General features: G+C 29.8%; 2 protein-coding genes across 4 annotated transcripts; one reads left to right on the forward strand and one right to left on the reverse strand.

Annotated features, from left to right (window-relative positions):
• The first annotated feature begins 5,201 nt into the window (after positions 1–5,201).
• Positions 5,202–9,701, forward strand: LOC148192706 (nuclear transcription factor Y subunit A-9-like). 3 transcript variants are annotated; one of them, XM_088098326.1, is made up of 8 exons: positions 5,227–5,358; positions 5,620–5,705; positions 5,930–6,090; positions 6,904–7,010; positions 7,198–7,266; positions 7,923–8,087; positions 8,420–8,806; positions 9,363–9,701. In XM_088098326.1, the coding sequence occupies exons 3-7, from the start codon at positions 5,946–5,948 to the stop codon at positions 8,774–8,776; spliced, it is 843 nt and encodes a 280-aa protein (XP_087954452.1). In that variant the 5' UTR covers positions 5,227–5,358; positions 5,620–5,705; positions 5,930–5,945; the 3' UTR covers positions 8,777–8,806; positions 9,363–9,701. The 3 variants fall into 3 exon arrangements, with proteins under 3 accessions (XP_087954451.1, XP_087954452.1, XP_087954450.1); XM_088098325.1 differs by lacking the exon at positions 5,620–5,705 and having other exon boundaries at positions 5,202–5,358; XM_088098324.1 differs by lacking the exons at positions 5,227–5,358; positions 5,620–5,705 and adding an exon at positions 5,804–5,818.
• A 1,346-nt stretch (positions 9,702–11,047) lies between these two features.
• On the reverse strand, positions 11,048–18,449 carry LOC148192707 (carotenoid 9,10(9',10')-cleavage dioxygenase 1-like). The gene is made up of 14 exons (XM_088098782.1): positions 18,176–18,449; positions 16,264–16,334; positions 16,001–16,015; positions 15,359–15,470; positions 15,092–15,191; positions 14,506–14,568; positions 14,167–14,277; positions 13,902–14,086; positions 13,650–13,788; positions 13,172–13,289; positions 12,979–13,080; positions 12,519–12,770; positions 12,014–12,125; positions 11,048–11,201 (listed from the first exon to the last, which is right to left on the reverse strand). The coding sequence occupies exons 1-14, from the start codon at positions 18,395–18,397 to the stop codon at positions 11,172–11,174; spliced, it is 1,632 nt and encodes a 543-aa protein (XP_087954908.1). The 5' UTR covers positions 18,398–18,449; the 3' UTR covers positions 11,048–11,171.
• Positions 18,450–21,513: the final 3,064 nt, after the last annotated feature.

Consider the following 21,513-nt stretch of genomic DNA (forward strand, 5'->3'; position numbering starts at 1 on the left):
CTTTAATTTTACATTAAAATTTAAGTGCTACAAATATATTTAATCCTTAATTATAAAATACATAACTTTTATATATATTTTCGATAAATATACGTTAGGCAATTTCTTCACTTGTATCTGCTATGGACCGTTTGATTCTATCTTTTGGGTAGTGTGAAGGTGTCCGGTCTCCAACGTTCACAGGTTCTCTTTGTCTTATGAGTAAAAATATAATTGATGAATATCTGTTTATGTTAATTTATGAGAATTATGGTTTCAAAACTGTGGAAGAGAATTCCAAGGAGGAATATCTAATTGATGGTTATGGAATTGTAAAGTATGAATATGGATATTACTAAGTTGGCGTTCATCCTAAAATTCTATGAGTATCATTCTCACATAGAGAGAGATATTTCATTTGTGAGAATAGCAGGAGGTCCCACCACCTTAGGGTGTCGAGGTAGGTATTATGGGATTAACCTTGGGTAGTAGCTTGATTGGTGTCAGCTGTTACACTACCACAAGCGGAAGGAAGATTGTAGCTACATATTCATACAATCCGGATGGTCAAGTCATAGTGTTCGATATATATATATATATATATATATATATATATATATATATATATATATATATATATATATATATATTATGGTGTTCATTTTGTATTTGATTGCTTGTATTCGGTGTTGGCATGAGGTAACTTTCGGTTTTGCATGGCTTGAAATTGTATGATATGTGTGTGTGTGTGTGTGTTTATAATTAAATTACATTAGCTCACCCTACTTTCTTGTTTTGTCTTGTATTGTCCGTTCGGTTTCTTTTTCTATTGCAATGATCATCCTGTGGATGTGAGCAGAAGGTGATGAGTGTTCGGTGGAACAAGCGTTGGAAGGCGAAGGTCCTGCAGCTTAGTTAGGACCGTTCGGTTTATTTCCTATGTTTTTGTATAAGACTTATGGTACTCTGTAAAGTTTTTAATTTTATAGTTATTTTGGATAACTGTACTGTTAAATACTTTACTAACTCTTGAAGAACTGATCTATCATATTATTATATGTGATTAATCTATGATATAGTATTATACTATATTTGGAATATTACAAAATATAAATATAAATAAATATATATATATATATATATATATATATATATATATATATATATATATATATATATATATATATATATATAATATTTCGGAATTAAGACTTCCTTCAACATTCAATAAGGTTTGTTATTGTTTATTTGCATAATATATTTATAGCAAGTCAAAATTAGACAATAAACATGAGAGTAAGTTATAAAGAACAAATAAGAAAGATATTTAAAATTCTAGATTATAACATCTAATAATGACATTTGAAATCTATTCAAAGTCATCGTATTCTTATTAAATCCAGTCACGCGTGTAAAAATCTATAATGCTCACAAATATTTATATATCAAGACTATTACTTAAAGAATATCTAGTGACACTTTTTGTAAGATCCATGTTAAACAAGTTTCATTAGATATTAACACTTTTTTTATATAATCATCTCACACTTCCAATCCACACCAACGAGGTAAGTTTAAGGTATTCAAAATTTTAGATTCATAGTATGTCAAATGTTCAAACTTTCCTTCATTTTTTTATTGTTTGATGTCTTAGTCTATGTAACACTGATCATTAGTGAAACTGGAATTCTTTTTCATAAATTTAACTAATTACACCACATCAAACTACAATTCATAAATCGTCCCAAATTTGTGATTTCAAATCATAGATCATATATCATTTGCATCTCGATTTCGTGCATATTTCTACATATGTATCAAAATTCAATTAAATTAAAGAAATAAATTATTTACACACACAAGTTAATAATTTCTATAAATAAACATATATTCACGTAACAAAAAACTTACAAAAGGGAAAATCACTTGAATATGGATGTTAGATGATATTTTACTTGACTAAAAATAGTTCCACTAAATGGGTATATTAGATGATACACTCATTGGAGTGGCTTACATTTGTTCAAGTGCATTTGCTTTTGGCTAGTGTATTAGATGAAGTACTCGTTGAAATTATACCTCTAGCTCATGAACACTTCTATAATGAATTTGAATCCTTAGAACTTCAAAAACACATTTTATTTCCATAAGACTATCCTTCAAACACAACAAAAGAAACATCTTACTTTTAAGGCTTAAAAGAAATTGAAAGTTCCACATAAGTAAAGAGACTTTAGCCTAACATTGCAAAACAAAGGCTCCATCCAGACAAAGAGAACATCATTTTCCACTAATAACCTTTTACAATACCATTACCAAAAAAGCTTTCAACTTACAAGCAGCACCATGTCTTTAAATTTTAGGTACAAATAAAAATCATAGTATGCATATGCAACTAAAGTTCGTCAAATTCTAAGTAACTGAAGAACCTTAGATGCACATACAATTGAAAAATATTTGACACACATGTAACATATGTTCTCCATAATTTATATATGTGACTGGAGAACTTAAGATGCACATGAAACTAAAAAATATCAGACATGCATACAATATAAACTTTAAACTCACCTAAAGAGTTTCAAACTTACATGAAACCTCTTCAGACTTAACATGCAACAACAATTATGCTACTAAAATCTTTACAAAAGTGTGTGCTTATGTTGAATTAGTTTAATTCAAGAATTGCAAGGATAAAAATAAATCCTTGCTTATGTTAATTAATAGAGATAAATTCTTAAATAGATAAAAATAAAAATAATACATATAATTAAACTAAAGAAGTCTAGTTAAAAGTTCTTTTTTTTTTTTTTTAGTTTTTGTCGATGAGAGATATTGTGGGAATGAAATTTGATAAATTATATCACAAAGAAGTCTAGTTAAAAGTACTTGAATGTGTATAAAGACAACTTTGATTATAGGCAATTTTACTTTCAAGTAACAAGAGTTAATTATAGCATCAATAATTTGGATTAATGCTTAGATAGTTTAATTTGTATAATTGGTTGGATGAATTATTATGTATGAAAAAATGGCAATGTGGTGATTTAAACATAGCATATTTATTAGTTTTAGTATAATGTATTTTTTATTGACGTGTGAAATTTATCCTTTGAATTTATGTTGTTTGAGTAGTAGATCTCAATTGATGCTCAAATGATGAGTTATCATTGCATGCATCCTTTAATGTTAGTCAAGTGTCAATATGAATGCAAGCAATGAAAAACCACTTAAGTGTGATGAATGACAATGGTGTTTGCTATTTTGAAAGTTGTAAAACCATGTATTTAATATGAATTCTCAATCATAATATGGACGCTTAAGAAAAATATGGAGGTTCAAGCATTGATGTGAAGTAGTAAGAATGATGATTCTAGAATTTGTTGAGTTATACACTGTGATGTTTAAGTATTGGTATAAATCAAGTGATGGCCGTTTAAGTGTGTTCAACATTTCAGGTTGACTAGAACTATAATCAAATTATACACTACAAAAATAATGTAATATTGCAAGGATTTATTTCCGACGGTTTCTGAAATCCTTGTAAATTTTTGATGATTTTCTTAAAACTGTAGTTAAGTTTTCATTATTTTTTTAAAATACGTTTCCGACAGTTTCTAAGTAAACCGCCGATAAGTGTTGGGAAATTTTTAAAAAGGTGATCTTTAAAAAGAAATAATAAATAATATTTGATTATTATCTTGGTATAAAAAAATAAGGCTTTTAATATAAAATTTTGAACTTTAGGTTTGTGAGTGAAGAGTGAGTAAGCTAAGAGAGTTGAGGATGGTGCCACGTTTCTTTGTCGCTTACTCAACACAGCACTCATCAAAGAGGTTGAGAAGTGCAACTAACACGTGCCTCATGCACGTGTCTTCCCCTCCTTCAATTTCTCCACAAAACGACAAAATTCTCACCATTTTCCAAACTCTGCTATGCCAACTGCAGTTAGTTGCCATTAAATATTTAAATGCATGTCTCTCTCACCTCCAGACAAACTATTCAAATAAATCCACCCAGTCACATCTCATCGTGGCACAAAAAATATTTAAATTATTGAATGGATAAAAATAATATTTAATTTTAAAATAATAAATTAAAAGTTTTACTTTTTTTTAAGAAATTTTAATTCATATTTATATTTCCAACTATATATATATATATAATATATATAATAATTATCATATTTTAATTGATATAACTTTTTAATATGTTTTTTAAGTGAAAAATCAAATATTTTGATAATTGAAACAAAATAATCTATCCATATAAATGTTCATTGGATGGATGGAACTAATTAACTACTAAAATTCATTAAGGTTAATAATTTGATTATAAAACATGTAATTAAACCATCACCTAACATGAGACGTGGTTTTCTAAATACTAATCTTGATTAAATTTAGGAAAAAAAATTTCTAAAAACACAAATTTTTTAACAATATTTTTTATATGATATATATATTACTTTTTACTAATTTATTATCAATAAAAATTTTATATATATTATATATATTATTTATTTATTTATTTATTGTGTTAAAATACTGTCAAGAAAAAATTATATGAATTTATTATTATTACCTTAAATTTAGTATAAGTGGAAGGAGACAAGTTGATGGGTCTTTGTGGTGGGGCCATGCACATTGTTTGTGATTGCAACACGTTGTGGAATATATACAGGTGTCACAGTTAGGTGAGAATTTAATTATTATATATTTTAATATTAGTTCACAATTTTTATTTTATTATTTTATCTCCAAAATATAAACAATGTTATTCTCTTACGGAATATCCTTTTTACTGCAATAATATATGAAGATTAATTATAATAAAAGTTATATAAGAAGGTAAAACTTTTTACACTTGTAATAAAGCATAGGTGTTCTAAACTTAAAAAAATAAAAGATGAAAAATTGAAGTATTATTCGATATTCTATATTGAGCTAGGTAACATGAAGATGAAGCTAGATATACTTTTCAACAATGTTTCTTCTTAAGTCTCATTCTATAATTGAGAAAAGGTGCAATTTTTGTCAACACATCATTGTTCTTACATTACACTCAAGTAATTAGGTAATGCAGGTTTCATTTTTTATTACATTTTCTCTTAGTTTTCTTCCAAAGGGGAGACATCAGACACTGACAAAGACCTTTGCGTGAAGTAGAAATAAAATATATTCTTACATTTTCATCTTAGACGACAACAAAAAATTGTTTATTTCTTTATTTATTTCCTTATTATTCGTAAAAGTTAATTCTCATTTTCATCACTGCATCATGCTCCATTGTCTCTGATGAGGTTGCAGGCTTAGAGAAAGAGAGAGAATGGGTTTCGTCTTAATGCAATTCGGATTCTGAAAACTGAAGCTTTTCACAGTAAGTTCTTCTCAAGTTCCTGCCTTTGTTCTCTCAAGTCACAGTATCTCTAGTTTTTTATTCAAAGTTGACTTTAACTTTCTTGAGGGTGTTTCTCTGTTTGCTTGTTTGTTTGTTCGTTTTCTTCATGATTAATGTTTGGAAAATTTTGTTTTCAGCATGTGTGTAGGTTGGGAAGAAGGCATGGGAAAGGAAATTTTGAGTTTTCAATGGAAAAGGGTAGTCAATAATAGCATTACTTTTTTGTTTTTCCTTTTACAGTATAGGATTCCATGCTAGCTACAATCCCTAATCAAGAACAACAGAACTTGATAAAGCTCAAGTCTTTCTGGGATTTTGAGTGGAGGGTAAATCTTCAAAATTGTTTCAGTTCAGTTATAGATTCATTTTCACGGCATGCAATTCAGTCTCAACATCATTAAGCTTTTCCAGCTCTGTAATGGAGTTAACAGATTGAGATGTATTTGATCCTGAGCATCCTTTTTTCTTTTATGGCATGCTTTTTTCAACTTGATTATGTTCTTGTGCATCCATGGTTTTTGAATTTTGTTGTATCTTTGTGTGGTTCCAGGGAAAAATTTTCTAAGATGCCAGGAAAACCTGACTGTGATGATTACGGTGAGCAGATTCAGTTTCATCCTTGGTGGCGCGCAATTGGAGAAAATGCCTCCAAATCATCTTCAGCTGATCGGTTAAATGGTTCTCCTTCACTGCCTGAAACTGATAAGACAGGTGTCTGTCTATGATCCACCTATATTTCAATTTGTGATACTTTACTATTTACTGATACTTATCAATCAATAAAGTATCTAAATTATAAAGCTTTAATGTTTTTATGATGACAATAGTTTATGATTTTTTATTTTGACTTAATTCATTTGATTTTAATTTATATTCACACAATAGCAATCATATATTTTTCATGTTTTTAAGAATTTTTGTACATTTTTTAATATGCATACATCACTTATGGTATCTTATTATGTGTCATATCCAATACACGTATCGTATCCATGCATCATATATACATGCATCATAGGTGCTTGTATTTTGGCCAGCATCTTATTAGACTTTTGCTTCATAATAATTTTATTTGTTACTATTTGGAATAACCAACTCCTGTTTTTCTCTTGTAATTCTAACTATTTGGAATAACCAACATGCTAGAGGTAATTTTCCACCATCTATTTGAACAGATAAGAGTGTAATTCTTGAGGTAATTCAGAGATCCAAGGGAATGAAAGACCTTCTTTTGCCCTAATTGGCATTGGGATTCAATTGACTGAGATTCCCTTTCTTGCTTTGGACAGCACTTATTAAGCTTTTGTTGTGTTAGCAAATGACTTCCATGTATACAGCAAGTAGTTTTTTTCAAAGGAAATTCACTGACAAAAGATTCTAACTGTGTTAAAAAAATGAGAAAATTGTGTTTCAAATAATGACTTCTAATGGGTAAATTAAGAGTTCACCTTAATGCCTATCTCCACATGCATCAGCATTATATATGAATATAATGATACTGATAAGTTTTCTTGTTGGCATCAGGTGGTAAAGAGTACCAAAACATCAAACATGACTTGTCTTCAATCTCATTTAGCATGGACAAATACCTTGCTCCCAATCCTCACACAGAATTTGTTGGTCATTCAGTTGTAAGGCCTTTAAAATTACTTTTTGTAAGATAGTTAGGTACAGAGAACTTTTGTCACACACTGCATGAACCTTTCATTCATAGTTGTGAGTTTATAGCTCCTTAATATCTCCCATATTATGTAATTTCTTTTACATCTTTAAGGGTTTAAAAGTTAAGATTATAAGCTTCCTCAATATGTGATGCAGGTTTTGACATCTCCTTATTCAGATGCACAGTTTGGTCAAATATTGACTACTTATGGGCAACAGGTTATGGTATGATAAGTTGCAATTTTCTGTACAGTATTTGAGAAAATCCCATCTATTTAATGGGCTTGTTTATTTTTCAGTAAAAGGAATATTTTTTCGACATTTTATGATTTTGTGTCTCTCTAGTTGTATGTGGATTGATATTACCATTTGTAAGTAGTTTTTCTTTCTTTTGTTTTGAATATGGTTTAGAAGTATTTAAGTAATCATATGTTAGTGGATTAAATATGTTTTTACTCCTTAAACGTAAAATTGAAATTTGTCTTATCCCAAACTTTAATACATTTTTTATTTTCAAACTTAAAGAATGAACAGATATATCAAATTTTGGGATAGAGACGAATTCCAATTTTGTTTGTGTCCAAGTTTAGAGATTAAAAACATATTAACCTATATTAGTTTTTGGTTTTATAAATTGAGCATGCAATTTAATGTAATTCATTTTCTCTTTGGTATGTACTTTTTATAAACAAATTATTTGCACATGTTTTCATGATTGTGTACCATTGACGAGCATTACTTCTGCATCTAAATTTAAGTTCAACCTCCCTTTTCTTTCACTCTTTTGCCTGAGACTTTTATGACTTCTAATATTCTTGTTGAACCAAGTAAATGCAATACTATTTCATTGCTAGTCCTAACAGATACTGGTATGATGCTAGATAAACCCTCCATTGTATGGAATGCATCAAGCTAGAATGCCTTTGCCACTCGAAATGGAAGAGGAGCCTGTTTATGTCAATGCAAAGCAGTATCATGGTATTTTGAGGCGAAGACAGTCACGTGCTAAGGCCGAGCTTGAAAAGAAAGTAATCAGAAACAGAAAGGTATGGTTCATATTCAACTTATTTAGGAAGAGGATCATGCAGCTAAGAGGAATGGTCTACTATCATCAAAAGAATTAGAATGAAACAGAGTTGAAAAACAAAATAACTGTGAAGTTTAAACAAAATCACTTTGTTCTCTAAAGTGAATTTCTCCCTCTAGAGAATAAGAATCCAAATTACCTGTTTGTTGTATCAGTTTCACCTTGTCTCACCCTGGTTACTGGTGAGGTGCTTGTGAATGTTTTGTATTCACATAGTTTTATCTCAGTTCTTGCCATTGTTGTGGAATTGATCATTGCCATGGCCTCAGATGTTTCATTCATTTCTTACAGCCATACCTGCACGAATCTCGTCACCTACACGCCATGAGAAGGGCAAGAGGCAATGGTGGTCGCTTTCTCAACACAAAGAAGCTTGAAAATAACAGTTCTAGTGTCACTTCTGACGAAGGCAACAATAGTGGTGCAAACCCCTCAGCAAACTCATTTAACACTCTGCATAGGCTCACCAACAATGAGAATCTAGCCTCATCAAACATGGTTCAGGACATGCACAGAGTTCAGAGTTTCAACAATGGTTACCATAATGGAAATTGTCTTACAGCACTATACCTTTCACAAGTGAATGGAAAAAAGGAGGGAGGAGACTACTTTGGAAAAGAGAGAGACCCTCTTGGGGCTTTCAAATAGTACTTCCCTCTTCCATACAGCAACACTTAGGTACCAAAAAAACAAGATATATATATATATATATATATAAACTTTGATACGAAATTAGAATTTGTCTTTGTCCCATATAGTTTGATCTCCAAATTTTAATAATTAATAGATATAGTCTTTCTAATCTACCTGCATAAATTTTTTAGACTTGTCAAATGACGTTTCAAGCTAGCTTTTGAATTGTTTACACTGTTTGACATATTTCAACTCAAATGTCAACTAGACGTTGTTTAACACGTAAAAGAAAATTAAAGATATTGGATGAAGAAGACTATATTCATTCATTTTTTAAGTTTAAGGATCGAAATGTATCAAAATTTGAAATAAACAAATTTCAATTTAACATCTAAGTTTCGGGACATGTTTAGTTGAAATTCTGGTCTTTGACCAGCTAAATTCTATATATTGGTTTATGCATGTTAAGTTTAGCTTATGGAGAAACTCATTTCAATCTTTCACTCTCAGAAGTGCTTATAGAAAAGTTTTGTTTGTTATTGTATAGTGAGCTTTTTGTTGAATTTGTCTGATGTCTGATGTGAGGTTTGATATTTTGCAGGTGAAGAAGGGCTTAATCTCATTCAACTTATGATGCTGTATTGAAGGCAAATCATTCTTGGCTCAGTTAAGTGGTGAGACCAGTGTCATGGTGTACTCTATTCCTTGTTTGGTCTCTCCCTTTGCTTTTGTTTTCTCTTTGCAAGTCCATTTGTTAATGGGATGACACAGAAAAGAAAAAATAACTTTGGTTTCAGAACTTTTTTATGCTTTGAACTATGCGACAGTTGATTAATCTTTGAAGTGATTTCAGACATATGCTGCATAAAACCTTAAAAACTCTCTCTGTTTTGTCCTATATTTTCTTGCACATTGTTATGCTTGAAGTTTGCATGAGTCATTTTTTGATCTTGTTGGCAATTTCGTTTTGCACCCCCACGATTTTCTTCATGCACCTCCATGGTGTGTGCAAAAGACAAAACTGTCCCTTTCATATCACCTTTGTCCTTCATGCACCTCCATGGGGTGTGCAAAAGACAAAACTGTCCCTTTGATATCACCTTTTGTCGCCATACTCCTTTCTGTTGGAATTTATTTATGTAACTTGTACAATTCAAAAATTATTTATTACATAAAAAAAGTTATGTAATTTAAAACCATTTCGATTCTATGTCAGTAATATTTTTTAAATTGTGTAATAGGAAATATTTATGAATTGTATAATTTAGAAGTATAATTTTGCACAATTTAAAAATTATTCTTTAAAAATTTATGAATAACTTTTATATTACTATTTTAAAAAATAATATAATATTGATTAAATATGCTTTGAAAATTATGAATTCCAGAACTTAGTTAAGAAAGAAAAAAAGTTTAAATTGAAGGGTAAAGTTGGAATTTTAATATTTATATGGGTGCATAATAAAAGCATGGGTTTGAAAAAAAGAATGTTATTTTTAAAATTTTAAGATAATGTGTTTCTTTAATTATACATATTTTTATTTTTATTATACATTTGGATAGAGAAAACTGAAAGGACTATAATATTAATTTATTAAAAATGAATAATCAAATATTTTCTGTGAATATAAGAACCTTAAAATATTACTGTACAGAAGTACAGAAAGTGTGTATACATTTTTAATACTCTTATTTCAGTGTATATGTCATTATATTTTTTTTCTATGTTATCATAACTTATTTTTCCTATTCATATAATTGAATTAAATGTATAATTGAAAAAGGAATATTTTATCTTGAAATTTAAGAAATAACAGATAAAAAAATACCTTTTGCTAAAAAACTGATAATTGGTGAGGAACGAAGGAAATAAAATTGCAAGTTGGATGACTTAATTTATGGTAATTTAAGTTTAATATAAAAATATAAACTTAAATTTCAATATAAAAAACAAATTTAACTCGAGTACGAAGAATGAAAAACATATTCAATTTTTTTATGCATAGATTTTAATTAAAAACAAATTATCTTACTGTTATATGTTAGAGAATAGGATATGAGCAATTCGTGAGATGTATTATTATGTATCTAAGTTAAATTTTTCTCATTTTTACTTTTCATTTTCTCTTAGGTGATATTTGTAGTGACTTTAATAAGTAATTACTTTCGGATAATATGAAAAATAATTAATGATATTTTTTCAGGCATGAAACTTTTCATAAAAATATCAATAATTATGAAATAATTGAACGTTTCTTATTAAAATTGTAATGATACGAGTAACTAGTATGAATATTCCATTAATCTTTATTATTGCTTAATATATTATTATCTTAAAGTATATCCATTATTTGTAGCAAAATGTATACAAAGATTGAGGCAGAACAACACAGTGAGGCTGCAACCATTATCACAGTTTTGCTTGTTCTTGCAATTGTTCCTGCCCAAAGAGAAACAATAACAATAATTAGTGCATCCTCTTAAAGTGGAAGAAGAAATGAGGGTAATATTTTGATGTATAAGCACTTTCAACAGAACAAAAGGTAAGCAATGAATGAGGAACTATTGATTACTTCTTTATAAAAAAAGTGATTTTTATCAGCTCATTAGCAGCAAACCCTGATGCTTGTCTGGTAGCATGAAACGGTAAAACTGAAGATAATGTTGGTTGTTTGAAAAAAAAAAAAGGTACAACATTTTATTTTATTTATGAATTAAATATGCTTTTAGTATGCAAAATTAAAAATCATTTATGTCCAAAACTTTTACATATTTTGATCCTAAACTTTAAAAATAAATAGATATAATATTCTTAACTAAAAGTATTTTTTTTACAGATTAAATGATGTTCCAGATTGACATTTAAACTAAATGTATCATAAACAACTCAAACACCACTGAAACAACCCGTTAAAATTATATTAGAAAGATTATATCCATTCATTTTTAAAGTTAGAGAACCAAATTATATTAAAATTTAAAACAAGGACAAATTTCAAATTTTGCAAGTTTAATAATTAAAAAGATATTTAACCTTATTCCCATTCATTTCTATATCTTTTTTGTTTATTTCTTTACTGATTTTCTTCAACCAAACACTTCTAATTTTCACTTATTTCATTCACCATTTAGATTTTCATTCCCTCACCGAATAGACCCAGAAGAAAATAGTTGCTTAATAAACATTCTGAGTGATGTGGAGGAAAGAAAGAGACGAAGAAATAATGTTGAAATATATGAAGCAACACAAACCTCAGTCACAAAGAAGGCATGGAAACCATATGGAACTCTATTGGGCAATTCCACAACCGCAACAGGATCTGCTGACATTGTTTTTGCATCAATGACATGCACAAATGATTTTCTGCAGTTTTGTATTATGAATTCTGTTAGTTAGCAATTGTAATGCAGATTACAGAAACTTGATAGACAATTTTTAAGAGGATATCATTATCTTAGTACTATAGAAGGCACTTTCAATTTGTAAAACGTAAAGGTATACAATATGTGTGCATGTTCATAATCAGTCCAAAGCATTATCTTTCTGTAATTACTTCCTTCTTCCTATATGTAAGTGTAAGAGTTTCTGTAGCAGAAAGAAGAAAAATGGAAGGTTTTAATAATACAAGGATCACAAACCAAAAAGGTGTAAGAACTAGTAGTTATAATTAGTATATTAGTATGGACAAAAAGGTTGTAAAACCTAAAAATAAGTTTATAGAAGTCACTGCTTCAAGTGTGTAGAGAAAGGTGTTACCCTGCATTTTCATCATGTACAAACAAGACCAAGTATCCATCATCTTCTTCAGAATCTATTCCAGGGACACGAGGGATATAAACAGCTTCCGAACCAAACTTTCCTGGTCCCAAGTCATAGAGTCCCTGAACATTTCCTCCAACTTCAAGCTTTTCTTTTCCATGATCTGGTTCGGCATGCAAATCAAATTTGATTATGCCGGTAACTTTTGCAATGTTGTCTAATGTGGTACCATAAACATATCGCTGCTTCCTGATGAAATGAAAGATTAAATGTGACCATGATGATTAAAATTATCAAATACAACATAGTTGAGATGTTAAAGTTCATAGTGATGTCTAACATGACCTTATTTGGATTAAAGTTATCAAATTGACATATGATTGAGATAGACTTGTTCACAAGTTATTGAGTACTTTGACTTCGCTAAATTTTCTCAACATGGAGAGAATGAGCTTACCTGCCAGTGTAGCTTTCATTGACTCTAGGAAAATCTACAGCAGAGGCTGACAATTTCTTTTGAGAAGCTTCACCAGTTTTCATGTTAAATCTCATTTCATACCTATAAAGTGTTAAGTGTTCATAAATAAAGAACAATTATGCAGTAAACTCTTTTTTTCTCAAAAATTTACATGTCAGAATGAATCCTTTACAGCTCATTTGAGAAATTTTCATGCTTTTCCTGGACAGCCCCACCGACGTTGTCCAACTTTGGATTCTGAAGGCGGCATGTGATCAGAACAACTTCATCTTCCTCCTCCCAAGCATTGGCTGAAAAAAAAATGACATGAAATTTTACAACTGAGAAATCTGTAGAAATAAATAATTCAGAGCATAAATTGAACCTGGTTTAGAATTCAAACATTTTAAGTATGTCACAATGGACAACTTTATGCAATGTTACTGCAAGGATTGTTATTGTACTATATACAGCCAAAAGACATCGTCCTTACTGTGGCAGGAAAAATATACCAGATTGTCTAATTTATTCTTTTGAAGGACAAACACCACATCTAACACATTTTGATAAATAAAAGGAGACTGTTTTCGAAGGGCCAAGAACAAAATAGTATTGGCATATCCTGGAATATCAATGAACATACAAATGAGAAACGAAATAAACAAGCATACCATTGTGGAATATGAAGCAGTTTGGTAGCTCAAACCATCTAATATTCTTTTCATCCTTAGCATACCGAGGTAGCACACCAAAACGGGCTTTCCTGGTTGAATCAAATGAGAATATCAATGTATTATTCTTCACCATTTCCTGAAAAAGGGTTTCAATCCACAATGTCAAATTCATTAATTGCCACCAATTGATGTACAAAGTCAATATGTGTGTTTTTTTCCGGAATATAAGAACAGATACACCTGTAATACCTTTGGCCTAAAAATCAGAGGAAGATCCAAGAATATTGCATAATTCTCTGTGATGGCAAAGTCATGCATCATGATGGGATCTGATACTGTTATGGGTACAGGATCATGCATATAACCATCTTTTGAAATTACTCTGTATGTGATATATGGTGGTGTATGTGCATAGCCAAATGTAAACATCTCCCCTGCATACAGAATATTTATTTGTTGGACAAATATTCCATTGAATCAGACAATTTAATCACTCATTTAAAGATCGCTTTACCAGTAAATGGATCAACTTTTGGATGAGCAGTGAAGGAGTGGCCCAATCTTTTATCATAATCTAGCATTCCAAGTGTCTGCAAATCACCATCTTCAAAAACTTTAATAGCATCTGCAAAATTCAAAATGAAACTACTTCAGTCCTGGAGACTAGAAGAGGTCAAAACAAGTATAATTAGCAAGTATCCATGAGAAAGGAAAGAACGCTGTCCGCTTAAGATCATAACTTGATGAATCTTTCATTCCCTTAGTTCCATACAGTCCATGGCATTTCAGATATAATCAGCAAGCTTATATCATTCATGAAAGAAAAAAAAAAGTGGGCACAAATGGTACTTACAAGGTTTATCTGCTTCTGAGAGAGCTAGAAGCTTCCCATGGTGATATACAAGAGCAGTATTGGCTGGTAGAAATTGGAATATGAACACAAGTTAGTTTCAACAATTTCAGTGATGCACAAGAGCTTAATATTCCCAGTCAAAAACGAGTAGGAGAATCCACCAAAATATGTGTAACGGTAATCAGCAAAGCAAAGTACCAGGTACTGCATTCTCCAGTCATATAGTAATGAAATGTGTACGAGTGTGCGTACGAGTATGTGTGCGTTTGCATTTGTCGAGTGTGTGTACACATATGTGTATGCATTTGTCGAGTGTGTGTACACATATGCGTATGCATTTGTCGAGGTATGCGTATGCATTTGTCAAAATTTATACGAGCATTGTAAGATGCAATGATAACATGAACACCATGCTAGTGATATATTTTTTGAAGTGCCAATACTTAAAAGAAGCCCATGCATAACGACAGTGGAATCTTCAAATGGGACACACAACGTACTATTTGAATGGTACTGAACAAAAATTGCAGAATGTAAGAAATTCCTGGGACCTTAAATTTGAAAAGAACCATAAAGCACAAATTACCTGTTCCACCTCCATAAGAAACATCCAACACTTTGAATTTAGTTCTCAGCATATGTATGTTAACCATTAAAAGTCCAAATAGACCCTTGAGATCTCCAATCTGATAGCAACACAAGAAGCTACGTTTGTCTAGGGAATCTAAAATAAATTATTTCTAAATTATAAAACTACTAAAATTCTCACTCAGCTTCTAAAATAAATTATTTCTAAATTATAAAACTACTAAAATTTTCACTCAGCTTCTAGGCTTTCACTTTCTTTCTATACCTTCATAAATTTGGACCGTCCAAAGTATTCTTCTTGTTTAAGACGAGAAGTTTTCACAAAACGTGAAACATATGTAGCTTTTCCATCTTTGATGCGCAAACCATGAATCATTCTGCAATTCATTGATACATGAATAAAAATTGGAGGAATAGACACCAGAACTATGAATTTTGTGCTGTATAAATTGGCAGCCCAAAACTTAAGAAAATCAGAGACAGTGAAATTGCCATTATGGTGAGCTGCAGAAAGTCAGAAATGAATATTGGAACTGGTGTTTGATTCACAAACAATTGAACTTAAATTTATATGGGAGGTGCTTTGTTATCTAGAATACTATATTGTTTAGGCTTAGTTAAGATTGTGGACCTTATACTTTTACTCTATGTTAAATTTAGTATCTATAGTTTCAATTTGTCCATTTACTCCATCATTTTACCAACTACCCCCCTCCCCCTCCCAGTGAAATGTAGGGATTCTGGAAAAAGAAAAAAGTGTTGAGATTTTGATTGAAGTTTGATGCTAAACACTATCCCAAGAAATTCCAAATTCCAATAGATCCAGAAAATATGGCCAGTCTATACAACTCATTTATAACAAACTTGAAAGAAATATGTGTTTGCATATAGGAAGAGAAGGACACACCCATCTCCATCAAACCTGCCAAAAACAGTGAGAGAAAGCACGGTATAAGAGTCAAAATCCACTTTAAGATCACATTTTTTGAAACAGACTAATTTAAAAAGTTCCATATTAACACCAAACCTTTTTGAATAATAAGTAAATATGGTAAAAAAAAATCAATATACTTGTAAGCTACATGTATCATAAAAATTGAATATTTGCCAGGATTTGTTCAATATCTCATAATATAGAGTTCAAAAATGTAAAAAATAATAAAACTTTACCAGTGATATCCGGCAACAGGAGAAAACTTCGGATTAGGTCCAACTCTGACAAACTCCCCATTCAAGCAATCCTGAAAGACAGTTATAAACGGTAGAGAATGAGTGGCATGACTGGATATTGCTCTAGACTCCAGACCTTCGGTGAAAGAGTGTATACATTAAAATGTTTTAATTATATATCAGGTAACATTGTTCAAGGACAGTAATCAGAAAGCCAAAGATATACCACACATTTTCATGACCAGTAGCATAACAAGGTCTTGCATTTAAACAGAGCCATAAAGCACCATTATACTAGTGAAATTATATAAAAAGCAAAGAACTGCCAGAAAGACGGGCATGGACTACTTCCACGGTGATAAAAGATTAGGAAAATCTAGATATTGTAATTCTTACAATAACGAGATCTTCATCAATAAAACAACCAACTTTCAACTTTGAGAATGATGTATAAAACATGGCATGATTTGATGTTTGTTTAAAGAACTTCACACCATGTTAGAGAATCAAAATTATTCCATTTTCCTCTCTCTCTTCTCTGTTTATCCGAATTCTTTAATTTCCCTGTCTAAGTATTCCACTTCAAATTCAGAATTAAAATATAAGGTCATAACACCACAACAGATAAAATGAAATACAATAACACCAACTTTTTAAAAAACAATCCAGAACTGTGATTTCGGTGCATTCTCAATCTTTTTTCATGTAAACCCCATTTGCACAAGGGGCTGATTTAGGATCTTTTGGGTTAGAACCTTGTAGGAAATTTGGAAAATTAGTGAGAAGGTGGATTGGAAAGTGACTGAAATTCCAGGTTGGATAGTACTTTAGAAACATCTATATCTCAAACTACAAAACTCCAAATGAGGTGATTCAAAAACGAGATGAACATTCACGTTTTAAACTTTAATTTAAGCTCAAGAATCACTTAATTTGGGCATGTAAAACAAAAGATATAACCAAGAAAGATATGACCATGAGATAAACCTGGACAAAAGTGAGTTCCTGAATTCAGTGAAGGAAGAAGGAGAGGTGAAAAGAAAAGGTAAAAGAAAATAATCACTCTTTCCAAGGGAGACAACATATAAAGATGGAAAAGTCTTTTAATACAACCAAGGATTCTTGAATAGCTCAATAACATAGGAGAATCACTCTCACTAAATAAAACGAGATAAACTCTAATATTTTTGAATAAAACTCAACTTGCGTCATTGATAAAAATGGTTCAGGTAATATAGAAGCTTTAGCCATCATAGTTTAAAAGGATTCATTAACTGCAATTACATCTTGCTTAAGTTAATAATGATCCCACTTAAACTAATAATGATCCCACTACTTAATTACTAATTGTAATGAAATTGTGGCAACCAAAAGTCACCCAAAAACAATAAAACTCAGCCCACTAGCAGTCAACATTCTTGGTATTGTAACATCTCATTCATGCAATTATTTGCAACAAAAATAAAATAAAATAAAATAAAGTTAGTGCAGCCAAAAACATTGTCAATTGGACTTCATTAAAAACTATGTCACCTCATTTTTCTTCTACCCGGTTGGATTCACATCATTTTTGGACTACATGTGACTAAATTGAAGCCGAATTTGTCAACTATTTACCACAAATTCAAGAAACATGACAACGATACATGTTCCTCAGACGGACAACCATACAACAATACAAGTTTAATTTTCATACACTGTCAAAGTAGAAATTTAACATTATCAATCAACCGGTCAGAAATTATCTTGACTGGAATTTCTCAAATAACAATAAACAACAGTCTTCCCCTACATAACAAAATCTATGATTGGATAACACCAAGCACTGTCAAACAATCTATAAAGCATGAGTACACTTCAATTGAATTGAATAAAGCAAAAATTCAACAAAGCAAGAGGCAAAAGTACTAACCGGGAGGTGCCCTTTGACAGGAAGGTCCTTTGTGGGAGGGGTCTCGGTGACAGGAGCAAAATTACCAGTGAGGTAGTGATGGGGCAGTGAAGTGTCATACAAAAACTTCACCACCAGCTTCTCCAACAAATCAATCACTTTTGAGGTGAAGCCATTGCTGGGTTTTGGCTCCACCTTCACCAACTCCCCCTCTCCTCCGTTCTTCTTTCCATCATCCCCCATTTGACTGAATGATTGCAACAAAGCTTTGAGCTTTACGAAAAGGGTGTGGAAATTAGTGAGTGGAGGTGTCACTATTTGAATGATGGCTTTGGTCTGATGTGGCTGATCTTCCAATGGCTCACTGTTGTTAAGGCCTTGTTTGGCCTAGCAATTGCCACGTTGTGTCACGATCACAATCTCGATGATTCTGAATTGTGGGACACAAATACTGATCTTACATTTTATTTTATCCTCATTTATCTTTTAAATTCTTCCCCATTACTAAAGATATTTCAACTGATTAATGTTATTAATAAGTGATATATTAATTTTAAAATATCCTTACATAATATCTGTAATTTTAATTATTGATCAATGCCACGGTGAACAGAATTTTATGACAATGAGACTTGAAAATCGTAACAAAAAAATTAGAAACAAAAATACGAAAAGAATAAAAATACTAGTATAAACAAACATTAATGTGTGTCAGCTTATTATGTTATTCTATTTTATCATAATTTGTTAAAAAAAATATTGAAGATCGACTAGGTCTAATTTTTATTAAAAATTAAGGAATAAAAATATATTTAATTATAAATGTTATATACTCGAGTGTACATTTTACTTTTATACATTTTAATTTTTTTTTTGTTTTTACATTATTTTCTTACTGACTGATGACTTTACATTTTTTTTCTCAATTTAAATATCTTAAATAATATATAACGATAAAAATAAATTTTATACATATGTAATACTATTTGATATATTTTTATTTTAATGTTAGTTAAAAAATATGTTTGAAATTTTAAATAAATTTAAAAAATTAGTTAAAATGATTAAATTCTATATATTTTTAAAATTAAAAACTAAATTAGAACAAAGTTTTAAAAAATAACTAATTCTAATTAAGAAATAAAAAACATATTAATCATAAAATTTATGATATTAAAAGTAACTTTATTAAGAGTCTTTTTATAAAATGTTTCCATTATATTTAAATTAATAAATGAACAATCAGGAAAAAAGAAAAACATGTTTCTTAACGAAATTGAGAATAATAACGTGTAATGATTTTAAATTTTGAATAACTTTAAAAAGTAGATCGATTAAACATAGGTTGTTTTAATTTAACGTGATTTATAATTTGAGTTAAAATATATAGCTAAATTAAATATTTATACAAAATTGAAACAAGTTTACTATTCTATAAAGTAAATACATGTTATTTTGAATAGTTAACCATTGTTTATAGTCTTCTAATTATTTTTGATGACTTTTATCTTTCAAAATTCTATAAATACTAAACATGCAATTCACTCCTTAATCTTATTTTATAGTTTCTACCCTAAACAAAACTCTTCTTATAAAACAAAACTATCATCATTCATTTCAAAACCTTTGTTTTATGTCTATCTCCTGACTAAATTCTTTGTATTTGAAGTTATTGATGTAATTAATAAATAATTAATGTATTATTCAATATATGTATGTATTTAATTTATTCTATTAAATGTTGTGAGAGTTTTTTAATTGAGGTGATTATATAATAGTATACGTAATTAAGGTAATTTAATATATTTATTGTATAACTTGTGTATTGATATAACGATTAAATGTGATTATGATTTGTTGTTTAATAAAAACATGTGATTATATCAATTACAAAAACTATGTGAACTATATATATGTGTATATTTTGATTAATATAGTAATTAATGAACCTAATTATAATTTTATTAATTTGATACTTAATTGAAATAAATGAAGCACATTAAGTTGAAAACAATGATAATTAAATAAAATGTTAAGGTTTTAATTTATCTTACATGAATCATTAGAAATACATGCGCTACTCACATTTATGTTCGTGTTTTTATTCTAGTAAAAATTTATTAAGTTATAAAATAACTTTTTAAAAATAATAATAAAAATAACACCTATTGGTGTTATCCTTTGTTCATGTCTTCACCTTTTCATAATCACATCTCATAAAACAAGTTAAATCATAAATATGCATATATAATCTTCAATACCAATTCTATCGATGAAGACTTTTTTTCAAATTTAACCATAAGTATTTTTCACTATGTGAGTTTTATCTTTAATTGAGCCATGATAGTCTCATTTCAAACTATGACATCAATACACTCCACACGACATCCAAATAGTAATATTCTCACATTGAAAATCACTACATTATCATTCAAAATCATGCATATCAAACCAAAGATAGATCTAACTAAAAGAGAGTATATACATCATTCATACCTCTTTATTTTTATTTATGCTATACATTTGTATGTTATTTCCATCCAAAGTCATCACATATTGATTAATTCAATTGAAATATTAATAATACGTGATTTATTTTTTTATTGTATTAACAAAATATTCAATTATAATATTTTCATTAAGTATATCAAAATTACGATCAAATTGGCAATCCAATTGGTCAAAATGATTAACCACATTTCAATAATCATTTGTCATAATTTAAAGTCAATTCAACGGTTAACGAATTGATACTCAAAATTTTATCAATATTATCTAAAACTTAAAACAGGGTGGCGTCCAACACGAGATCCCCCATGCTCATTGTGAAGTGGGTGTCCAACACGACCAGGGGATCATTTAATGCCTTAAACCTTTGACGTTAATGATTAAGTAGCGTCCAACGATCTCAAAGTTACTTTCGACACTTTGGACACTAGAGCTTACTTAGTAACTTTAGTCTTACAAGCGGCGGACAACGATTTTGTGATATCGGCTCACACTTTATTTGAGTTTTAACTCTCAATTTGACTTAAATAGGTTGTCCAACTTGACTATCCATGCAACTTTAGTTCTTTCTTAGTTTAAAATAGCTTATTTTAGTTCAAAATAGTCACCGATATATCAAATATGACAATCGTAGCTAAATCAATTGAACCCCACAAACAACAATACTAAAACAACCCATAAACAATGGCCCCAACAATAAAAACACAATTCAATCTCATCTTTATACTCAGACAATTTACCAATACAATTTAACATAGAAACTCATACCATATAATTTACAAACAATCCATATTGCTCATCACAAATCACTTTCCAATCAAACAAGCACATCATCTCAATTGAAATCAGTA

The sequence above is a fragment of the Vigna umbellata genome, chromosome 9 (genome assembly GCF_029865625.1).
Source record: "Vigna umbellata cultivar VRB3 chromosome 9, Vumbellata_1.0, whole genome shotgun sequence".
In the NCBI taxonomy this organism is placed as follows: Eukaryota; Viridiplantae; Streptophyta; class Magnoliopsida; order Fabales; family Fabaceae; genus Vigna; species Vigna umbellata.